Source organism: Urocitellus parryii, chromosome 2 (genome assembly GCF_045843805.1).
Source record: "Urocitellus parryii isolate mUroPar1 chromosome 2, mUroPar1.hap1, whole genome shotgun sequence".
Taxonomy (NCBI): domain Eukaryota; kingdom Metazoa; phylum Chordata; class Mammalia; order Rodentia; family Sciuridae; genus Urocitellus; species Urocitellus parryii.
In genome coordinates this window covers 27532842-27558215 of record NC_135532.1, presented here as the reverse complement: position 1 = coordinate 27558215, position 25374 = coordinate 27532842, and the positions used below count along the sequence as shown (strand labels likewise).

At 39.9% G+C, this 25374-nt stretch overlaps 1 protein-coding gene across 3 annotated transcripts in view; it reads right to left on the bottom strand.

The window, feature by feature from the left end:
- Positions 1 to 25374, bottom strand: part of Fry (FRY microtubule binding protein) — a 406369-nt gene that overhangs the window by 158406 nt on the left and 222589 nt on the right. For all 3 annotated transcript variants that reach the window (XM_077795147.1, XM_026414538.2, XM_026414540.2), the window contains 2 exons: positions 14485 to 14538; positions 749 to 888 (listed from right to left, as the gene is read on the bottom strand). In XM_077795147.1, coding sequence (XP_077651273.1) covers positions 749 to 888; positions 14485 to 14538 — 194 coding nt within the window. The remainder of the gene's footprint in view (positions 1 to 748; positions 889 to 14484; positions 14539 to 25374) is intronic.

Sequence of the window (25374 nt, the reverse complement as noted above, 5' to 3'; positions counted from 1 at the left end):
CTGCCTTGCTGCAATGGTTTACTTCAAACATGAAATCATATGTATTTACTTATATTTTTCAGAGGGGATAATACACATGGATTTGCTCATATAGGAATCTTAAATTTTATGGTAGAAGGGCTTATGTGGCAGCAGCTTCCACTTTTCAAACCCACAAGAGAAAAGGGAACACAGAATAGACAAATCAAATTCTCAGCTGGAAAAAGTCACATAGAAACCATGAACCTAACTTCCTGGGCCTGGGAGACTCGAGCTACCCAAAGGCATGTGGCCAGTCAGCAGCAGGACTAAACTCAGTCCAACTCCCCAGAACTGCTGCACTTCCCACTCTGTTCACCAGCCCTCAGGAAAGATGGGACTCCCGCCCCAGGGCATCCAGTGCTTCCCACTGCAGCTCACTAAGCACCCAAGGTTACTAGGCCAGGACTAGAATATCTCAGGGTCCACCACTTTCATTTGGGTGTGGATTGGAGAGGAGGTGGCAAAGAGCAGAGAAGCAGGCAAGAGGGTGACATAAGGCCCTTTGTACTCTGTCCCCACAAAGGTTGAAATAAGGCCATGTGAATTTCCAATATTTAACAGCTGGAAATGGCAAAGTGCTCCAAGTGTGATACCTGCTACAGATCAGGTGGACCCTGCAGCACCTGCCAGGTGTCCTTGTGGAGAGTCAAGAAGGTCCAGATGCCATCTAACGTACTTTACGTTTCTTACAAAGAAAAGCCGTAATCCTTACTGGAAAGAAACATACCTTTTAGATTTATTGCTTGTTCTTGGCCTGTATTCGTGGGATTCATCCTCAATACCATTTTGTCTTTTGTACCAGTCAAACAGTGTTCGTAGAATGGAGGGGAGGCAGTACTCAGAGAGGGAGCTCATGGAGCTGATGACCTACAAGGAAAGATGGAGGCGACTGAGAGGTCTGGTGGCGCTGACAATTACTGGGAAACTTTCCATTGCACAAATAACCTCAAGCAATATGCACTACAAAATTTGTTTCACTTACAGTTTTTTCCTTCATAATCTTTATTAGTACATTCCCAAGAACCTTAGCACTGACAGATGCTCCTCATATAATAATAATTTTACAGTCCAAAAAGTTAATTACTTTGACTCTCTTTCATTCTAGGAATCAGATGTTAATTGAATCCAAGTAATTCAGGGAGCTGCAAAGAAATTATTTTCCTACATCATCCACCACAGTACATTGTATTTCTTAGCTCTTCAAAAATTCTTGTTGTAAGCTGGGCACAATGGCACATGCCTGTAATCCCAGCAGCTCGGGAGGCTGAGACAGGAGGATCACAGAGTTCAATGGCGAGGCGCTAAGCAACTCAGTGAGACCCTATCTCTAAATAAAACACAAAAAATAGGGCTGGTGATATGGCTCAGTGGTTGAGTGACCCTGAGTTCAAACCCCAGTACCTCGCAAAAGCTTGTTGCATAAATAAGTATATTAATACAATTATATTAATTGTTTAGGTGAAATAAGAAAATCTACCCTCCAAACAAATAACCTAAGTGGTGATAATAAGTATTTTCTGTCAATAAGCATTCATTTATTAATGCAAGTTATGTCCCAAATTAGTCTGAAAGTACTAATATATTAGAAAAATTTACCTTGTATTATTTTAAAGGCAAACGTCTTTAAACAATGTGCTTTCGACAGACTTAATTATTCTATTTTCCTTATCTGGGAAGATTCCTGATCTTTTGCTAATTGCCACACATAAGAAAGAACTTCAATCCAGATCTCATATGCAAAAACTAATTTGAAAATGAATCAAACCTAAAAGTATAAAACTTCTGAAGAAAACAGGAAAACATCTTTGTTACCCCCAAAAGCAAAGTCTCTGACAAAACTTGATATTGTGAAAGTCATAATGAAAAGCTTCTGCTTTTAGAACACAATGTCCAGAAAGTGATAAAAGATAAGCTACAGACTGACAGAAAATATTTATAAAGCGCCGATCTGATAAAGGCCTTATATCTAGGACATGTAAGTCCTTAATTAACAACAAACATAAGCAAATTACAATCCTCAGTGCTGATGAGCAGCGAAAAGATGAATGTGCCCATGGGGAAAAGATTTGACTTAACATATCTTGAAGGTAAATTGAAAATATATATCAAGAACTCAATAAAAATCAATCTCAAGAAGCCCACTCTTAGAATTTACATTCAGCATATAAATAAATATGAGCAAGAATGGTCAGGGCACCAATGCTTCTAGCAAACAAACAAACAAACAAAAAAACTAAATGTCTTAGCTAGATATAAATGCCTTAATACAATGTGGAATTTGTTATGAAACCATTTTTAAAAATCACATTTCAAAAAAAATATATAATGACATGTAAATGTTCATTAAGTAAAAAAAAAAAGGAAAAGAAAAAAAAATCACCTACGATTAATGTATGATCCCTAAGTGGAATATAAATAAATATGTGCACATAAAATGTCAGACCAGAAGGAAATTCACCAACTCAGGGAGTGCATGTTGAAACCCGAGGTCTCAGGAGAGAGACCACCAGAGGCAGGGAAGAGGTGACAGCTTAAGAAGGTAGGAGTTTCCCTGAGCCTCGTTAAAGAAAGGGCAGAAATTTCAGATGAGAGTCAAGAAAGAAAATATGCAGAGACCCAAGGCAGGAAAGCCTATGGAAATGAAGGTATGAAATAATTATTCGTTGATGTTTATAATGATGAATGTAGTAAAGTTGTGGAGAGCCTGGGTTAGGGTGGAGAGATGCAATGTTGAAAAGTTTTTCTCTCTAGAAAACAGGAAGTCCCTATAGATTTTTGAATGGGGAAATTAACCCATAAAAAAGGGACAGGGAGGTTTTATCTAGCAGTGATGTGTGGGAGAACAAACGTGCTAGAATTCTCCAGGCATGTGGGGATCTCTGCCTGAGTTTTAAGGCACAGAGAAGCTAACCGGGCTGGGCTTACTTCCTTCTATAAAGCAGGAAAACCAGGGAAGGGACCAGAGTTCATCGTGTCAAGAGGATTTTCCACTGCCACCTTTCAAAGAAGCCCTGAAGACTGAACAAAATACTTACGGCCTTCTTCCTCAGATTCTATTTCTTGAGAGCCTATTGTGTGTTTTCTGTTATAACAACGGTTGTGGATACATGTAGAGAATTGTACCTGATCTTTTCTTATGGGTTAGTAGAGGTTGGAAACAAACAGGCAACTGCATTCAGCCTGCACTATGAATCAAATCACCATTAGTTTTTTTTTTTAAATTGAAAATGATCTAATCATCAAAAAAACCCCCCTTTCCCCTCATCCTGAGGCTATTATATCCACAGCCACAAAATCTTTTTCTGTCATAGATAAAATAGCAGTAATTATTTGGAAGAAAGCGTATCACGATGTGTCAAAGGAGTAGTTCATTAGTTCTAATGATACTCCAGCACTTTCCTGGGCTTTCCCCCCCCAAGTCATCATCCTCTAAATGTTTTCAATTGAGATTGGGGGCTGTAGCTCAGTGGAAGAGTGCCTGCCTAGCATGCATGAGGCCCTGGGTTTGACTTCCTCCACCTTGTGATATAGTATCCCAGTATCACCCCTTCAGAAAAGTCTTATTTACTCCATATGTAATAAAATCCCAATAAAATCCATTGTAAGGGAAAATGGATTCTAAGTGGAAGGCTATGGAGACATGATGACTACATGTAACATACTATTTTGGATGGCATCCTGGAACAGAAAAAAAGACATCAGGGAAAAAAAAAACAAATGAATTACAAAGTATAGAACTTAGGTAACAATAATGAATTGACACTAGTTTCTTATTGTGACACATGTACCATAGTAATATAAGATGTTAACAATAGGGGAAGCTGGCCACTGTCTATATTATCTTTGCAACTTTTCTGTAAATGGCAACCTATTCATTCTAAAATAAAAATTTAAAAGTGAACACTACTTTTAAATTTTTTGTCCCATTTTTTTTTTTTGCTACAGACCTAGAAAGGAGACAAACTTCTGATTCCTAAATATCTGTGGGTGGATTCAACTACTTGACTTAGGTGTTACCCTCACTCTCTGTGCAGAATGTCCAAAGCACTCTTCAAGGTTCAATTCTAACAATTTAAAACAGAACTTTTTTCAATCCATTAAAAAGTCGCCATAAAGACCGTCTTGGTAGTAGATCTGCAGGGCATACTTTCCAAGGCAAACACACTGAGACATCTCAGGAGAGATGAAAGGTCAGCGCTGGGTGGACGTGTGTGTTTTTTCCATCTCTCTGTTACTGCCCTTTGGAGGCCAGGCTTTCAGGAAGGAAGGGTGGAATCTGCAAAGACCTGGCCCTCAAAGCTCAGGAAGGGAGGAAGGTCTAGCCGGCTTCTTGGTTACTCAACTCCTTCATTTACGAGAAATAGAGCCAATGGAGGGATGAATTCTAGCTCTGTGCTGCTGCTGAAAGAGGGCAGGCCCACTACAAAGATGCTCTTGTTGCATTTAAATGATCATATTCTTCTACCATCGATGAGCTACGTACTGGGCAGCAGGAGGAGATGAAGTGCACAGAATCACAGAACTATTTCATACTGGTGTTTTCTTTTTAGGGGGGACAGAAGGGAATACTAAATGTACTTTGTAAATGTTCTGATGTTTACTTTGGCTTTTTATGTATAAATAAGCTAAAAGAGACTCTCCATTATACTGTAGCAAAGACACTGATTTTTCATAAGCATTTTATTATACTTGCTAAATGCAAAGAGGGAAACTTCACACATAAATATTTGAATAATTACTCAGTGGAGTCATTTCATGTTTTACAGTAATAAGGCTGACTTGTCAAGAGTGGTGCATTTAATGAATAGTTTTAAAGTAATTCCACTGATGGCTAATTTCTCAAATAAGATCAGGGAGCTAGGCAACCTTTTGGGTCAGAGTACCTACTGTGTAAGACCACAAAATACAGATATGATACAAATAACTATTTTTACTCACTCACATATTATACTATTATTATAGTGTTTGTGAATGATAAAAGGTACCAGACTTAAGAACAATTTATTATAAAACCTTAAAACTGTAAAAAACCCCAAAACCTATACATTAAATATATTTTTTTCCCTGCAAATTAGAAAGAGATCTTCATTTTTGGATTTTCATATCTTGGTTCATTTTATGGAATACATTGTTTCAGTGGAAAGTTATTTTTAAAAATCCGAAAAAGGAAAAGAAAAGCTGAAAACACTAATATGTATATACCCAATTCAGTTTGTTTTGACTCTTAACTGCCTATATTTTTCAATTACAGATTTCAAATAGATTTTCAGTGATTTGCAGCATTAGAATCAATGTTCCAACATTATTCGTCCACTTCTTCTTCAGGAAAAGTAGTACTGTCCAAGATGATGAACAGCGGTTTTAGTTCTACTATGGATATATTTTACTATGCTTTCTGTTAATAGATGGCATTTTGTACACATTAAGAAACTAAGGTGTCACAAAAGTACACAACATGTAACATTTAGAGGAAAACCCAATAGAAGCTACTTAGCTACTTAGAGTGCTTGAGTAACTAATTTGGAATTTATAGAGATGATACCAATAAAGCATGTAAGTCACACTGAATTGAAATAGTAGAAATAGCTGCAAACTTGATGTTCTCAGGACACAGTAGGCGATGACTGATCCACTTGCCATGTTCTCATAATTTCAGGAGGGCACGGGAGAGATCAGAAGATCCTGAGTTCAAGTTACAGCTCTGCTCCTTATAAACTGCATGGGCATGGTACATTGCTTCTCTCAGCTGTAAAACTAGGCAAAGAATACTTATCTCACTGGGTTTTTATGAGAACAAAATGAGATTCGTAAAATGTGGAGCACATAATAGACCTTCCTAAATGTCTGTTTTGTTTTTCCATTTCCAAATATTGAAACTGAAGCACAGACAACAAGTGACTTTGATGGGATCATAGGCTAAACAAATGACAGAAGATGACAACAGCATTTTATTCAGAGTTGGATAATTTTTTTTTTTTTTTTTTTTTTTGGTACTAGGGATTGAACCCAAGGGTGCTTAACCACTGGGCAATATACTTAGCTCTGTTTTTCTTTATTTTTTTTAAATTTTTTTTATTTTGAGGGATGCCAAGGATTGAACTCAGGGGCACTTGGCCATTGAGCCACATCCTCAGCCCTATTTTGTATTTTATTTAGAGACAGGGTCTCACGGAGTCACTTAGTGCCTCATCATACAGTCTTTGAACTTGTGATCCTCCTGTCTCAGCCTCCCAAGCCACTGGGATTATAGAAGTATGCCACCCTGCCCAGCTTTTATTTTATTTATTTATTCTTTTACTTTGGAGATAAGGTTTCACTAGATTGCTTACAGCTTAAGCTGCTGAGGCTGGCTTTGAACTTCTCGCCCCCCCAGCCTTCTGAGTTGTTGGGATTACAGGCTTATGCCACCATACCCAACATAAACATTGCTTTCTTGTTTTATTGGGTGAGTGGAGTAGGGCGGAGTCACATGTGCCCCTCATCCAAGCACAAACTCTCAGGGCCTCCTTTAGAAGCTGGGTGGCTTAGTTTGTGTTCCCATGCCTGTCTGTCTCCAGTAGATGTAAGCACATTGTCTACTGCCTGGCACCTTCCAAATGCTTGCAATAGGTCATTGAGCAGCGCTTGTCCCTCACTAGCTCTTTCCCTCACTAGACTCATGAGAGCGAGGCAGCTAGCAGTACTGCAGGCGACAGTTCACTCTTAAGCCAACAGGAAATGACACTGAGGACAGAAACCAGTGACTATCCTGGAACCAGATCAATCATTTAGATAAAACTAGTTCTACTGCCAACTCACCCACACATCAGACTCTCAGGAACGTCAACCACCCTGAAAAAGTCTTGAGTGAAAAAGGGACCCAACCATTGGCACAGTGTTATTTTGTATTTCACTCAGTGTAAGTGGGTTCCATAAAGTGTGTGCAGCCCTCACTACTCTGCTGTCCTGGTTCAACTGATTCTCAAGAATCTGTTCTTGTTCCAGATGGCTTCTCAGTCACATGGGCACTGGTGACATCTCCTCTTCCTGCCTCACTGTCAGCTCTCTCCTTGCTCCCTGAAGTGTGATTTCTGTCCTTACTATAATGCTGACACTTATCTGAAAGGTGGCAAAGACAAACCCAATGGCCAACCAGTGGCCTTTTTTTGTGGACATTTCCCGAGGTCTCCTGTACAAACAACACTGTTTACCAGGTTCTCTGTGAAAGGCTCTCCTTTTCAGGATCCTATGCTGCTGACCTGTCCCAGGAAGCTCCCTGCACATCCTCTTGTTGTCTGCGCAGTCCCTTATACAACTGCCAAAGCACTGTGACACAATTCACTGAGACAATAAGGACCTGGAGGCTAATTCTGATTGGCCTGGCACAGCTCCTGTAGGGAATAATTACACTTTACTTTGCAAAGACAAAATAACTTCCACTTATCACATGAGACTATTATCAGAGGCAAAGTTGGAACAATACTTCAAAAACTAAAACATTATTTTGTGTACATTGTTTGTAATACAAATCCAATGCCCTCGATTTGAAATGTCCAAAGTCTAAAATGTCCCAAATCTGAAATATTGCATGTTGACATGATGCTTCAAGTGAAAAAATTCCACAATATGAAACATCATTTCATGAACATAACTATGTAAAATGCATAAACTTATATTGAGGCTTTGTGTAGAAGATGTATATGAAATGAATTTCATGTTTACACTTGGGTCCTATCCTAAGATATCTCATATGTATTATGCAAAGATCCAAAGTTCAAGACATTTGAGTCACAAGCATTTTGAGTAAGAGATATTCAACCTGTAGCTCCCTCCTAGTATGTTTACGTCATCAATAGACAATACATAAGCAATGGTCTAAAAGCCAAGGCAGAGAAAAATCAAGAGCACATGTGTGTGTAGCATGTGCAAGAATAAAGATTCAGTGATGTTTTCACAGCCCCAGTTTTCTTCTCTGAGTGTAGATGTATCTAATAACTAATGGTTTTGAATTTATTCTCTACCAGGTTACACATGTGCTGGGGTAAGATTTATTTAAGAGTGTTGATTTGGTTTTTCTCTTTTAAAAATAGGTTAATCTGATATTTGAGCTGTGTTTGATCACCATCCCCCAGATCCACCCTCCTCATAGGTTAGCTGATGTTTCACTGGAGATTCCGAAATCAAATGCCTCCACTTTTATCTTTAAAAGGGATAATTAAAATTTAATAACAAGAAAACCACTTGAAGGTAAAATGGCAAGCTCACCATGCCTGTCATTGACAGACACTCTCCATAGATCACAGGAAGAAGCTCATCACTAGTGCTTCGATTCTGTTCTAAGACACTGCTTTTTAATTTAAGCACTGCCAATCATAATCAGCCACTATAACTTAGGTGTGAGAGTAAATCTCCTAAAGTCTTTAACTTGAACCTGTCAACTATGAAAACGTTTTCCACATGTCAAGCAACAGCCCCTGCAGCTGTTCTTTCTCAAAGCTGCTTCCTACAAACTCCTAACTGCTTTCTTTCAGATCTTGCCTATGTCTTCCATAATGTCCCATCTGCCATGGGCCCTGGAAGGCTCCCTGGATTTTTTCCACACTTCGGCCACCCTTTTTCTGGCCATTCTTTTGTGGATCCCACCTCCTAATCTGAAACTCCTTATGCGCCCCTAGGATGTTCTCCATTCATGTATTCTTCTCTTTCTGATCTCTGGGTGTTTATTAAGTGATCACCTAAATAAATGAGCCTGTTAGTTTTTCTGAGACATTCTACCGTCCATGAAAATTCATTGTGTGTAAGACTGATTTACAGCTTTTTCTTCCCTGCAAGTACAGCATTCCTTGCTTGGCAAACTCCTGATTCATAAATAATAATCCAGACTCCTCAGCATGGCTCCTGCGAGCCATGTTCATGGGCTGCAGGCCACCTTTCCAACTTTGTCCACTGCCACTCTCCATTACTCATTCATTTCACCTTCAACTTCTCTTTCAACCATAAGACTCAGGGCAGCCCTTTTTGGTCTTCTGTATAACAGACGTCACTGCTCCTTGGTTGCTTTCTGGGACGCACTCACTCCCCCTTCCTGGCTTCAATAACTGCTTCCTTCTCCGAGTTCCTAGAGAATGTGATGGGTACCTCTAGGATAGCTTTTCTATTGCAGAATTCTTTGTGTAGACTGTTTTCCTTTGGGACTGGGAATTCCTCCAGGACAGGAACTCTAAAACTCTGCACGGATTCTAGCATGTTTCAGGCCCTCACTGTTGAATTCATGGAAAATTGCTCCAAATCATGGTTTCAAATTAAACGTACCTTATGTTTTTCCTTCTCTCAACCAATATTGATTATTCTCTTATACTTTTGCTAATAATCACCCTTCCTTACTCGTCTCCTTTCCTATTGTAATTCAGGCCTTTTTAGCCTCAAGTTTATTACTGCCATGCTCCCCCAATGCCTCCAGTCTCCAGGGCTCTCCTTGTGAGCACTGCCTCCTCTGGGTTAACCTCAAACTGTCACTTAGATCACCTTGACAGTGGTATGTGGAGGAGGAAGCCCAGCCCCGGGGCACTAAAGTCTTCCACAATGTGATCCCTTCCTGCCTCTGCAGGCTGAAATTCTTCCAAACTCTCTCAGACCAAAAGGAATGAAAACCTACAGCATATCTCTCTGGGGGTTACCTTTAAAAAAAAAAATTTGTAGTTGTTGATGGATAGAATGCCTTTATTTTGTTTATTTATTTATTTTTAATGTGGTGCTGAGGATGGAACCCGGTGCCTCCCGTGTGCTAGGCAAGCGCTCTTCCACTGAGCTAAAGCCCCAGCCCCCAGGGGTTACCTAATTCTAAGTCTAGAGAACTTTCAATGCCTTTGAACTATTTTTTAAAATATTTAAATGGAAGATAACAGTTAGTAATGCAAAAGAATTCTTATCTATAGTTGAAAAAAATTGCTGAGAGAAGGTTCAATTGACTTCCCTCCCCCATGGGGAAGAGGCCAATTTTGCTTCTGGGTTGCACCCTGACTTCACTGTCTCAGATTTACAAACATGTCTGCTTTTTGGATTTTCTCCTGAACTGGTTGTAACATCTCTCATTGATAATAAGCAAAATAAAACCTTTAACGTGTATTCGTTTTATATCCTTGTGAGAGTCCTCGTTCACCTGTTTTTGAAGATTTAACAATTCATAACTTCTGCCTGAATAACACACACCTTCAGTTCCCAAAGATAACTTAGAATGTCATTGTCTGTTCAAGGTCTTTGCAGAAAACATTCGTCTGAAATTTGTCATGTTATATGCCATCAATACTAAGCAAAATCCTATTGTTTTAGGTGCTTGATAAACTCTTTCCTTTCAGAAATTTTTTTCCTACCATCAGGCCCTGAAGCCCCAAAAGGTTCATTGTGGCACTTCATATGCACGTGGGCCCAGGCGAGAGCCACTTCTGGATTGGAAGTTTCTGGAACGTGGATCCCGTTTCTCAGGGTTTCTGGGGAACATATTCTATGTCTCCCCATCCCATACAGAGCTCTGTGTGTATGTGCACATGCAGTTTGCTAAACTGAAGACCTCCAGGATCTGGACAATCGTTCATTCTCTTTACTTACTAAGTCTTCACAGTTAACTTAGCTATTTAAAATATCAGCAGCATTATTTATCTTTAAAACTCCCCTGGGAATTGTCATCCCAACTTTAATTTTGAGCCTGTTCTTGGTAGGACTTTCTCACTAGCAGGGAAGGGAAGACACAGTCCACATAGCTCTGGGCCTCTCCAGCCTGCTCAGAGGTCAAGCCACACTCCTGTCTTCTAGCCTGGGGTCATCATTTATCTGATTACAGATATCTTTTTTTTTTTTTCTTTTTCTTGCTTTATTCCAATGGATAGAAATTTGAATACAATGCTGAATAGGAATGTAGAAAGTTGACAACCCTTGTCCCATTTTCAGTTTTAAAAGGTGAGTACTAATTTTTCTTTCACTAGACTAGGGGCCTCTCGGGGTGGGCTTCATGCTTCCTTCAAGCTGTTATCCAAAGGTGGTTTAATACCAGCACTAGGATGCCTGTAGCAGGACTGCATAGGAATGGGTCAAAAGCATGTTCCCCTCCCTCCCCTCGTTTCTTAGTTATAAAATACTCCATTTTTCAATAGATACATGGTTGCTAAAAGTAAAAAAAAGTTTTAATCTTTCTTACTGCTAATTGTGACCATGTGGTTAATATCTAACCAAATGAATATAAGCAGAAATGTCCGGTACAACTAATTTGTTTTTTATATAATTCTAATTTTTTATATAATTATTTTTCCACTTTTCCTTCCTGCTGCCTGGAATACAGATGTAGTGGCTGAGTTTTTGCAGCCATAATGATCTTGAAAATGTAAGCAATATATAAAAAAGAAAAAAAAAATATATAAATCCCACCCAGACTGATTTCCTCCATAGTTCTTGAACATGGGAGAAATATATTTTTATCCTGTTTAAGCCACTTATTGTGTCTTTGGCAGTCAAATCTAATAACTGATTCAGGACCTTAGGTCCTTTGCTTACTGAAAACTCCCCTTTGAATTTTTACCACCCTGACTTTTAGCAAAAAACAGACTATAGAATAAAGAGCTCTGGTGTTGTTATACTCAGAACACACGGATTCCAGTCTTGGCTGCTTCACGTTTTAGTCACATACTATGGAGCAACTTTCCGGAGAGCCATCACCACTGAATGTAACAGTGTATAGATTGTTATACTTTATAAACTCTCTCTTCATTGGAGTTATTGGAAGGATTGACAGAAGTCAGATGAGCGGGGGCTTTTCTTCTTGGCTTCTATTGGGAGTAAGAATAAAGTGAAGCACAGATTGGTTAAATGGAGGGGAGAACCTGCAGGATGAGGCCATGAAAGGCTAAAAGCCCAGCCCTCTACACCCTATTATTCCACAGGGACATTTAAATGGAGGATACGATATGCATATTCTCTCAACATGGTACAGTTGTACCCTGTTTAAGGCAAGTACTTCGCATAGCGCTTATCCTCTGCTAAGTATTGAATGTTATCATTTATTACCAATTCAAACTAGTCTATAGTCAATAGGATCTATGCGATCCAAGCTTCTCCAGCATGCTCTCTTCCTATACATAGAGCTCTTTGAGAAGAATCCAGATTAAAATCCTACTGCTTGGAATTGAAGCAAGGGAAATTATATAAATGTTTAAACCAGAAAACTAAGAGACTTGATACATCCATGGCCTTGCCAGTGAAACTGTGAGTCTTATAATAATCTGTTGCTTGAAATGGCTTTGTCTTAATTCATTTTGTACTGCTATAACAAAATACCCAGGGCTGGATAATTTATAAAGAACAGAGATTTCTTTTTCACAGTTCTGGAGGCTGGGAAGCCCAAGGTCAAGGCAACAGTAGAGCAGGTTCATCATCGGGTCTCTGCTTCCAAGACGGCACCTCGAATGATGTGTCCTCATGGGGAGAAGGCTAAAAGGGGGTGAGCTCCCTTGGTCAAACTCTTTTATAAGGGCACCTATACCCTGTCACCAGGGAGCATCCCTTATGGCCTAATCATCTCTCAAAAGGCCCCTCCTCTTAGAATTATCACATTAGCAACACCTGAGTTTGGGCACAAACACAAACTATAGCAGGTCTTTCAAAAGTTACTTTGCTGACTTTTTCTTCACTGAATCCACAGGTGGACCAACGTCAGCCAAGTTTCTCTGTGGCCTGGGAGTCTTGCTAGCTTTTTAAAACGAGTTAGACTTTGCAGTGTATTCTCTGATGCTTCACGTGTGAACCGTGATTTAAAGATCAGAGGGTGATACTCTGTGACTTAGGGAAAGTTCTCAATGACCATCTCATAATTGGTTCACACATAAAGTGCCTTTAATACATGGGACTATGTTACAGAACAGGACTTCTCCAGCTTTAAGGTACACATGGGCCACCTGGGGAACTTGTTAAGCTGCAGATTTGACAGATCTCTGGTAAAGCCAAGAAACTGCATTTATAACAAGACCCAGGTGAGCTTGACAGTGCAGGTATATATGGACAACACTTGGAGCAGCAAGGTGAAGAGAAATCTAGTTAATTAAGTATCAAAGGTAGGATTTAAGCTCTTTCCACAGTGTTAAAATAGAGAAATAGAAAGCTGAATTAAAAAATTATTTGGTATAACTATTAAGTGCAATGTTAAAATTTAGAAGAACCACTTTCCTTGAGAACAGAGTCACAATCTGCCCCACTTCCAAAATGGTGACACTAAACATCATGTACATATTCTCCAAGGGTCTCTGACTATCCCAGTACCCACCAGATGACAACAATAACTGACAACATGATTAAGGAAGATAGCACCCTGACACCAAGAGATGAGGCCCAGACTGTTCTGGAAAACAGCCCGCTCTGCGAGCAACCACTCAAGTTCAGAGCCACACAGCCTGGGAGCCTGGTGCCGAGCATGAGCGTGTGAGCTCTCCCTCATGAATCGCTCATAACACACAAAACGAAGGATTTTGTATCTACAGTGTGATGTTTGGGGATCACATGAATCTGAACTTGCATAGCCAGAGATACTGCCTCTGGATTTCACAATGAAGGCAGTTTCAAAGCCCTGTGGGAAGAGTATTTTCTGTGTGATTTTCATTAGTCAATAAAAAAAACCCCACTGTGGTAGATGAGGCCACAGTGCATCCGACATCTCTGACACTGGCACCAACTGAGGTTTTTGAAGAAGACATGCTGTCCTCTCTGTCATTCTGCAGAAGTTTAGCAAACAGCACAAACACCTCTCTTGCTTCTTCTGATGGCTGACATCTATTAATTTCAAGTGAACCTATAGCTTCCCTCAACTTACAGAACCAGGATCTCTCAGAGCTTAACTTCTTATGTTTATTTTACACTGTTGAGAGTTGAGTGTCCTTCTACTAGTCTTGACCTATAATCAAAGGAGTCTCTTTGCATTTATTCTGTCTTAAATTATTTCATTTATGTGTTGTTTTCTCTATTAGAACAGAAGTCCACTACTTTTATAATTATTGTTGAGGAGATTTCTCTCTCACAGGATGAATTAAACTTAATATTGATTGAAAATATGAATAAGCTCTAGTGCAAAGATCTGCTCATCACATGGTATCATTCATCTGGAAGAATCTCATCATCACATGGTATCATTCACCTGGAAGAATCTCAAGTTTTTAAATGGAATTTCCTTGAAGCTATCTTCTCAGTTTCTTTAATTCTGGTATACAAAGGGTTAGAAAACCATTAATTGAGGGCCTATTTGCATTACTTCTACACTTTCCAGTTCTTTCCAATTCAAATTAAGAGATATCTACTGAATATGTATAAATCCAAATGCACACACTGCAGGACACAGCTCTTAAAACCACTCACTTGTGTCCTCTTTGAGGAAATTCCTTAATAAAACAATAGTGAGCATTTAGCCTCTGCCTTCCGACCATTTTGACATAATAAAAACATAACACCTACTTGGTCAAACTGGGGGTCTTCTCCACGCTGCAGAGATTTTGTCAATGGCTTTTCCTACAAAGAAAAAAAATATATGTATACAATAATTATTATTACAAAATTTTAAGCATTATAAAAGAAACATTATTATTGCACAATTTTCTTAATATTTTTCCCTTTACAGAATGAGCAAGTACCAATATTTAAATGAGCGAGAAAAAAAATAAAAAATAAAAAACAAAACAAAAATTAAAAAAAAATAAATGAGCGAGAACATCTCCCTTAACTGATCTTAGCTTGTAGGCTCTGATCACTTCTGTCTGAATTCTTAGTGTCCATCTTAACCCATACCTCTTTGAGCAAAACATGAAGAATCTGAGGCTCAGGGGAATGCAAGTTAAAACTACTATGAGATATTGCCTCATACCTGTTAGATGACTTCTATCAAAAAGACAAAACAGAAATGAGAATCCCTGTATATTGCTGGTGAGAATGTAGATTTAGTACAGCCAAGTATGAAAGTTGTTCAAAAAGTTAAAAGTAGAACAACCATATGATTCACTAATTCTACTTCTGAGTATCTAAAGTAAATGAAACCAGTATGTTGAAGAGCCTCTGCATGCCCATGTTCACTGAGGCATTATATGGGAGTACTACTCAGCCTTTAAAAAGAAGGGAATTCTGTTATGTGCAACAATGTGGATGAACTTGGAGAACGTTGTGCTAAGTGATAACAGTCTAACACCGAAAGATAAATGTTGTACAATTTTGTTTATATGTGGAATCTAAGGGTCAAGTTCAAAGAAGCAGGGTAGACAGCTGATTGGCAGTGGCTGCTGGGGACAGGTTAGAAAAGGGGGAAGGGGAGATCCTCGTCAAAGAGTGCAGGATTTTAGTTAGGTGGAATAAGTTTTGGACCTATTGGATAAAATACTGACTATATTTAATTCTGATATATTATGCTCTGATCTGCATGTGTCCTCCCAAATTCATGTTGAAACTTAACCCCTCAGATGATGCTATTAAGAGACAAGGCCTTTGGGTGGTGACAAGACTCTGAGGGCAGAACCATCATGGATGGAATTAGTGCCCTGGGAGTCTGCTCGTCTTCTACCATGCCAGGATGCAGCAAGCAGACCTAACTATGAGGAAGAAGGCCCTTGCCAAATCTGCTGGTGACTTGATCTGGCTTTCCAGTCTCCAGAACTGTGAGCAACAATTTTCTGTTGTTTAAAAACCACCCTATTTATGGTAATTTGTTATAGCAGCCTGCATGGACTAAGACATGCTATATACTTGGAAATTGCTGAGGAAGTAGATTTTAAATGTTTTCACCACACATACACAGATAAGTGTTTGAGGTGATGGATAAGTTAGGGGAGATTTAGAACATACTAGAACAGTAGATCTGGGAGAGTGAGTGTAAAAATGTAGGCATAAACACAATAATGAGAAAAACAACAGAAGCAGTTAAATGTACAAGAAGACAAATTCAGCAATTAAATTGGAAAGCATTTCCTGTCTATATTAAGGTTATAAGGTCATCTTTCTGAAGTTCTCAGTAAAATCAACTAAAATACAAAAATGAAAATTAAAGAAGGGTGGAGAGGTGGCACCAGGTCTGACAAACATCCTTGGGATGAGCCAGTGTGAACCGTTCTACTCCACATTTTCTTTATTCATCACCCAGCAGTGACTGAGGGTTCCCTTGTGTCAGATGCTGCCTGCTGGGTAGAAGGCTAAAGAATGTGACCCCCTCCCCAGTGATCTCTCTTCTCTCTCTTCCCTCTCTCTCAATAGTTTTTTAGATGTTGATGGACCTTTATTTTATTCATTTATTTTTATGCAGTGCTGAGGATCAAACCCAGGGCCTCACACATGCCAGTCAAGTGCTCTTACCACTGAGCCACAACTCCAGCCCTGGTAGTGCTTTCTTTGGAGTGCTATATCTACTGGCTCATTCAAACCTCAGCTCAGCCATCACTTCCTTAGGGGAAGCCTTTCTCTGATCCCAATACCAGGTCCACCCATCCCCCATCACGAGACTGCAAGGCTCCACATCCTTTACCTTTTGCAGCACTTATCCATGTGAAGCTGCATTACAGTGCAGAACCTTGCTGTACAGGAACCCCTTTGGAGTGGCGCCCTGAGGGGCACCCCTACTCGGCAGGAAGCCCTAGATACATAGCAAACTCTGTTTCTCCGGACACTTAAAAGTCACAGCAGAGCCTAGTCTAGTGCACCTGCCAAATTAATGAAACCTCTAGGATGGGGGTGTCCGGTTTCTTCAAATACAAGGATCCTTTTTTTTGTGTGTGGATATGTTTATGCATGTTTTGTTGTAAGCTAAAAAAATATTTTATTGTGGCAAAATAGACATAATAAAATTTTCCAGTTTACCCACTTTAAAGTATATGATTCCGTGGTATTAAATAAATGCACGGTATGGTTCTCTCATCCCTACTATTTCTTTTATGAAGATTCCCTTTTCATGCCAAAAATTGTTAAGGAATTCTGAACCAAGACAAGCCCCCACCATACAAGATAGGAATTCTAATTTAGTACCTATTGTTTAACACCACACATGATCACGGAGCTCATCCTAAGGTTTTAAGGGTACGGGCAAGTGGCTTGTAGTATATGTGAGAAAAAAGGAAATGTGTCTATATGCAAGACCACAAGACCAGCTAAAAACTAATGCTTGACTCATCTGTAGGTAAATAGACCCTTGCAACAATTAGGAGGTCCACACCTTGAGAACCCACAATACAATGTCCTTTCACTATGACCTGAAAGAGGGTGCTGCTGCAGTGGGGGAAGGAAAGTGACCATGTCCACCCACATCCTGAAGCTTCTCATGCCTAAAAGTCATTATTTATTTTTTTTCTGCTACAAACAGGGTAGAAAGCTGATAAACATGGTGTTTTAAGCTTACACATTTTCACATACATACATTTTGCAAGTCACTTTATCTAGTAGGCAAAGCTGAGAGGATAAGTTGTGGTCACATACAGTAGTCAGATCCATTTACAGAGAACTTGGGTTCAAAGACTCAACCAAACAACATACCAAGTTTTCCTTAATTTCTTTTGTACAAATATCCTGTCTTAATCGTATTCTTTGAAGACTTAGTGCAAATGTCACTTCCGAGGTGGAGTCACCTGTTAGTTGTCCCATGGCTCTCTGCACTTACTCTGGTCAGAATTTCCATGGTGTTGTCATTTTTCGCCCTCCCCCACACCCCTGATACACAGTTGAACCTTATTGTCAGGGTTTGTTCAACATGTGACTATGTCCCCATGAACTTGGAAAGATAGGTATGGCCACAGAGAACCCAATTAACATTTTAAAATTAACAAGATTATCTTTGTATCAATAGAGATATAATCAGCATCAGGAGGCTTAGGATAGAACTGGAGGAGAGACTATCACAGTAGCGAAAATAAAAAGAAAACCAAAGAAAGGAAAGAAGGAAGGGAGGAAGGGAGAGGGGGAAGAAGGAGGGAACCTGAATCTGACCAAGCTCTAAGATCTAATTTTCAATCTTCAGGGAATGCAGGGCTTAGAGGAAAATGTTATACCGTGCCCCAGGATGGCAATCAGCAAAATCCAAACTGAATGACATTGTGGTAAAGAAAGACGTTTCTTCACTAAATCGGTTACAAAGGAGAAGGGGGAAGAAAAAGAGACCCTGTTGATCCCCCCTCATCCCCACCCCTACCCCTGTGCTGGAGATTGCACCCAGGGCTTTGCAAACTCAGTGCCAGGCAAGCTCTACCGCTGAGCCACACCCCAGCCCTCCCTGACATTTTTGAAAAATGCTACTGCAATATGTGGATCTTCTCTGGATACTGATTAAAACTCTATTAAAAGAAAGCATGACATTCATGAAACAATTGGCAATTTGAACACCTGATGGATATTTGATGACGTTAGGGGACATTGTTAACTTTGTAGATGTGGTAATGGTATTTCAGTTTCATTTAAAAAAAAAATAAGCAAACTTTATCTTATCAGAGACACATACTGAAATGCTTAGGGATGAAATGATATGGTTTCTAGTACTTTCATCCCTCAGTAGCATGAGTCCCACATTCAGGAATTCAAACAAATGCACACTGAAAATATTAGGGGAAAAAAGTTGCATTTGCACTGAATAAATACCGACTGCTTTCTTCTTGTCATTCCCTAAACAGCATGGTAGAATAACTATTTACATAGTACTCACATCACATTAGGTATTACAAGTCATCTAGAGATGAGTTAAAGTATAGGGGAGGAGGCGTGTAAGGTTCTTTGCGAATACTACATCATTTCACATGATGAACCTGAGCCTCTGTGGGAAGTCCTAGAGCCAAATCCCCTGGGATACCCAGGAGCAATTGTATTTGCTTAATGAATCCTGGGGGGCAGTTCAAGGAGCATGCCACAAACTGGCCACGAGTGGATCGCTGTTCAAGATGGTCACGGGGTTCATCATGCTACACTGTTTAAACATGCTGACACTTGAATTTGCCATAATAAATCCAACAAATAATAACTAAAACAGTCAAGACAAATCACTCTTGCTATTTTATTTAAAAAAAATCATTGTCTCATTTTTAAAGAAGTATAAGCCATTCTCAAAAGTCTATTTAAATAGCACATATCCAGCGTTTCATTTTTTTCCCCCCAGGGGAGCCGCAGAAGGGATCTGCTCTCTGCTTCCTCCCATTTACGGATAGGATTTGGGTGGCAAATTTCTGCCTGCTGTGTGAGAAGCCAGATGGCAGTTCTCACTGGTCTGTATTTTGTTTTCTGCCCCTGAATCAAAGAGCAATGCTGTCCCAGCCCTCTAAGGGGGATTTTCTCCTGTCCTGAAGAATTCTGTAGGCATTTCAGTATTTCCATAGGAAAAGAACAAAGTCCCTGCTTGTCTTTCTTGTTTGCTACCTTGCGGGGGGTTCTGATTTCCCTCACTCTTCTCTTAACATAAATTCTAAAAAAGAAGGGCAGGAGGAAACCATCAACTTCCACCTCAATCCCCAGACAATTTCAGTGTGAACCAGCAGCCACAGTTCATGTCATAGCCTTTTCCTATCAGGTGTCTCTGTACCTTTGAGAGGAAGGATGGTCCTGCAGGAGGGGTCACAGGCAGCTGGAGGTTAGGGAGAGTCCTGTGGAGGTTTCACTTGAGAAACACCAGAGAACTTGGGCTCAAAGACTCAACCGAACAACATACCAAGCAGTAACGCTTCCCCTAACATTATGTAGGCCTTAGGTTCAGTGTCCTAGAAGTTTCCATGTGGAACCAGAAAGTTGTATTATAGAGAAACTCATCTGAGAAATCACTTTTAAATTCCAAGTGTGACCCACATAGGTCAGACTTCATCCATCTAGAAAGATCCAAGTTATACTGCCCCTCAGAGATCTCTGAGTACACGGGTTTCACCTGGCAGTGCCATGGAGTTCATATGAGATTATCTGATCTTTCAAATATTATCACCAACCTTGTTTAAGATGCTGTTTTAATGTCTTTTCATTACTACAACAGTTGGATGTTGTGGTTAAGGAGATGGGGTGGGGTCCGAAGATCTGAGGTTGGATTAACAACCTGTGGCCTTACTTACCCTCTAAACTCAGTTACCCCTTAGGAAAGATGGGGATAATTAATAACAAACCACCTCACAGAACTGAAAGGTGAGGGCATAAAATACTCAGGAATTGCTTGTTATTGCTATTATTAGAATTTCTTTTAACATCATTATTATTGGCCTTAGAGAAGATTAATATCTTATCTTTTATAACATTTAGGAGCAGAAACTAAGTCCCACATATCTTCCTGGGCCAGTAACGCTTCCCCTAACATTATGTAGGCCTTACATTCAGTTTCCTAGAAGCTTCCATGTGTAACCAGAAAGTTGTATTATAGAAAACAGGGGGAAAAATTATAAAGAGTAATTGCCCTTGTCTCCTAAAAAACAAAAAGCTTAACATTATTCATAATAGGCAATTTAGAGGAAAACTTTTAATTGAATGGTGGTGTGGCTGTAAAAACAACAAAGTTAAGACAACAATAACATCAACAAAACAACCAACCATTAGACTTCACAAGTCTTGAGACTACAAGTGCTTTTGATTAAGAGAATATGTTTATGCATAACCAACGGAAGGCTTTGAATGCCATCAGCAGTGACAATTTATACACTTCTGGTCTGAGTAGTTAGAATTTTAGAACGGAATCTTAGAACCAAACCACTACAGTTAGGATCTTTCTTCTTCACTGGATTAGGGCAGGATGCTGAGGGATCTGCTGCCCTGTCCCAAGGTGATGGTGTCCCCAGGGGAGAGTGCTGTGAAATGCCACTTAAACATTTTATCCAGAACTATTAGCTCCCAGCAGCCGACACCCTGCTTCAGTCGGAACCAAAGAAAGCTGGAGCTCAAAATATTTTCATGTGTGTCATATTTCTTTCTTCATATAAAAAAGTGCCAGCTTTAACTCGACTTTGGAGACATGTCCAGTAAGTCTGAGGACACATGGTTCTGAATATTGACCTTTCACCTCAACCGACTCCCCCTTGAGGGGGAGGGGCCAGTCAGGGGCCCAGAGATGTGCACAGTCTTGAAGACACACATAACTGGTCATTTTGACTACATGTTTGAATCACTGAACTTCTGGGGGAAGACTGTGCCCCCCGTGATGCCTACCTCAGACTGTCCCTAGAGAAAAAGAGATGTCACTCCATGACTTCCTGATGAGGTTTCTAGTAAGAACTGATGAGCAATAGTTAAAACCCTCAGAGCTCTGTGGAAGGACTTGTAGAAACTGATAAAACTATTTCCCTTTTATTCCATTTAGTCAGTAAAACGAGTGTCCATAAGCAAAACAATATATGCTGATGTTTTTTACCCAAAACATTCAGGGAAAAAACTCAAGCTCAAGAGGATGATACAGAAAGGGTTTCAGAGAAGTCAAAGGTGCCGGCAGGTCAGATGCCGCGCAGGATTCTCTGATACGGAACGTGAAGGTAGATCCAAGTCCATTACACTCTTTGGCACTTTTGCTTCTACACTAGAAACACTTGGTTAACCTGTCCTATTTGCAGCTGGCTTTGCTCATTTCAGCGGAGCCTATTTCTCTGCCAAATTTAACAGTCCCAAGTACAAATCCATTATCTGAACAGTGGAGGGGAATGTTCAATTAAATTTGGCTACAAAGTTCATCTTCATTTTAATCGGATAAAGAGCAGCTTCTCTCAACCTTCACTCCTTTTGTTTCTGTGGTTCGTTCTATTTTGTTGGTATTTTCCACTTCCTGGGTCTCAATTTACCCCTCCATCTGTGCATGCTACTAAGGACACCAAGTGGACGTTCAGTACATGAGAACAAATCCTTTGCTGCCTCTTTGGGGACCTTGTCCCACAGCCAGCTCCTCACATCCCTTGTATTCCATCTCCCGTTCTCTCCTGTCTACTTTCCCAGCTACCAACATCCTTAAACCCAGCTCTCCTTGGTGCCTCCCTGGCTCCATAGCTAACTCTGGCTGCTGTTTCCTTTCTGCCCTCTTCTCGTATCCAGTCGTCCAATCAGTGGTCTCCCTCTGACTTCCCTTCTTCCCTCAACCACTGCATCTAGCTTTTCTCTCTCTTTACACTAAAAATAGAGACCCTAGAGACCCCAGTCATCTTCCAAATGGCACATCTGGCGGCCATTCTTCAGTACTTTTTTCCCTGGAGTTTCAGCGCATGCCACACTATTGACCACTCCCTTCTTTCCACTAGAATCACCCCATCTCCCACCAGGATTCCTGCTCCTCTGCACATCCTTTCTCTGTGGCCTTCACAGGTTAGTGTTCCAGTTCAGATAAAGGCGTCTCCCAAAAGCTCATGACAATGCCTGAGAGTTTAGAGTGAAATGATTGGGTGATGAGAACCTAAGCCTGAGTAGTGAACCAATCCATGATAGGATTAACTGAATAGTAACTGTACGCGGGCCAGGTGTGGCTAGAGGAGGATGGGCTCTGCGAGTATGCCTTTGGGGTATATATTGTGTCCTTATTTGAGCTGAGCTCTGTTTCCTGGTGCCAAGTCCCCCGCTGCTTTCTTCCCCCACACCCTTCCTTCCGCCATGATGTTCCCCTTTACCTCAAGCCCTGAGAAATGGAACCTGCTCTCTATGGACTGAGACCTCTTTAACTGTGAGCCCCAAATAAGCTTTTCCTCCTCTAACTGTTCTTGTCAGGCCTTTTTGGCCATTCTTTGAAAGTACATCAAAGAATCTCTCATTTGTTAAAAATGATGTCCCTGTAAATGGTGAAAAGAAACACATAAGCAGAAAGAATTCCAATGACAATATCTTGGGGAATAGCCTTTGCCTGGTTTTATATTCCCCAAAGAGGAAAGTCTGATAATCTTATAATGTCACTGGACATAAAAATTATGGTCTTACACACGGGCGGATGAAATACTACTTTATGTGAGGTGAAAAGTCCTTTGTTTTTTTCTTTTTCTTTACTCCAGAATACTTTTCACAAGATATATGTGCTATACAGTTCAATCAGACTCTGGGGCTTCACTAAATTACACTAAGTAGCTGAAAAGATCCATTTAGGAGCACAAAAAAAACATTTTTCATCTATGATTCTAAGGATATTTATAATGAGGAAAACAAACTTTGGGTTGGACTGTTCACAGAAAAAAAAAAAGTTTTTTTTTTGTTTTTTGTTTTTTTTTTTTTTTTTTTTTTTTTTTAGTTTTTGAGCTCATCTAAAAGACCACTACATCCAGCCACTAAATGGAACCTTCCAATGGTTATCTCTGGTTTTAGCCATTAGCAATGCTTTGTTTCTGGGTTAGGGTGAGCTTCCGTGTTTCTGGTGAATATTTTTATAGATTAAATAAGGGAGGTACCAGGCTAAGCTTCCTGGCTAAGAAACAGCTATTTTCAAAGGTATTTATTTATTTATAGCTTGAAAATAAGGTAGTACTTTATCAAGTGTGATATAAACACTCCCTTCTGGCCAGCACTGTTTCTTAGGCTCCTCTCTGGACAACTGGACTTTGATGGCTATCACTATACTCACAAGGAAGCTAAATCTAGAATTTATTTTTATTCTCTTTATATTTTCCTTACTAGGTTTGTTGAACTAATAGAAGCCTCTATTTCAAGAGGGGTTTGACCAGAAAGACTAGCTGTTTGTCCTTCTGGGAAATTGACTTGAGGTCATAGCAAGGGGAGAAATGAAGGTGGTGCTTCTGCTGTTTACACATCCTTAGTCAACAGACATGTAATGTTTGCTTAGTGTAGGATGACAGGCACATATGATGTGCCAGCTTGCCAACCCGGGCATGATGAAATATTATAGGAAATATACTATGGCAAAGGTTAATGAGTGGTTATAAAGCAATGAACAAGATTAATTATAGTCAATTTTATGACAATCCACCAAATAAAGATCCAAACTTAGAGGCAGTAATTCTGTTATTCAGTATAGCAGAAGTTCCGAATTCACAAATTCCTTAAATATTAGAAACGGTTCTAGGTAAAAGCACCCAATATTTGCTGGTATCTAGAAGTCTGCGGACCAGACAGGAACCTCAGGGGTGAAAGGCAAGACTATGGCTACATGTTTAATCTCTATATGGTCCAGAGGTGACAGACAGCTTTTTTATATACTTTATTTTGTCTTATTATTTTAGTACTGGGATAGAAACCAGGGCCTGTGCATGCTAGGCAAGCAAGCACTCTACCACTTACCTATATCCCTAGCCAAAAAGGTCTTTAATAACTTCAAATAGAGTGTAACCTAACCTGGGTCTGCTACCTCTTGTCCTATATGATCTAAGAGATGCTGGTGTGTTGTGCTTTCCACTTGCAAAAGCTTTGCTTACTTAGAGCCACAGTTAAATTCATCAGAGATGCTGCAACCGCTTGTCTTATGTAGTTTGTTGATGGTGGGCCACCAGTTTCACTCTTTGGCACAGGGTCCTACTTAACATCAGGTGAATTGCAGAACTGTCCTGCTGCGAGCTCTAACATCAGCATCCAAGAGGAGCAACCACCTGAGACCAGGGCCAGGGTCAGAGGTATGTTAACAGGTATTACTGCCTGAACCTGGAACAACATTAGCCTGATGTAATGCTGTCATTGGTTAACTGCTCAGTCTTTCAGTGCTGGTACCAGCTGGCTATGACTGGTGTTCATACAGGTTCAGTCTTAAGTCATTCAAGCTGTGTGTTGCAATAGAATTTGGCATTCTAGAAATTCTAGATTCTTCAAAACCTTTGCCCCCCTCCCCCGAATAATAGCTTGTGTTACTTCTACTTTACTTTTAGTCTTATTTTAAAACAGAAATTCCCTTCATTGTTTCTTTCATGTCAGCTAGATGACATTGTGTTATTTTTAAACCTCCAATCCAGCATGACATAGCACCTTTAAGAATTATTACCTGTTCTCCATCCCCCACCTGTGCTCCAAACTCAGCACCGGGACAGTATCTAAATGACCCTGCCTGGTCTTGTCCATGAGGCATTTTGCAAGCAGGGTTATCCAGGCCCAAACAATCACAATAATGAAAACCCCATTTCTGTAGCATATTTCTTCATAAAAGTGCTTTTAAATTCCTGAATATCAGAAGATGAGCATCTCTCTCCCTCTCTATCTATCTATCTATCTATCTATCTATCTATTTATTTATCTACCTACCTACCTACTTATCTCAATCTGCTGAAGAACAAGAAGAAAACTAAATGTGCTGTCTTTGGAAATCATGTAGATCTTTCCCCTTGTCCAGGTTTCAAAGTCAAAAGAGAACAAATTACTCTCTTTCTCTTCTTTGTTAGGAGAGTTAGAATTTCTTCTTTCCACTAACATTTTATGTTCAGATTATTGATTCAGATGGGATTCCTGGCCTAATCCCCAGTTTGGCTC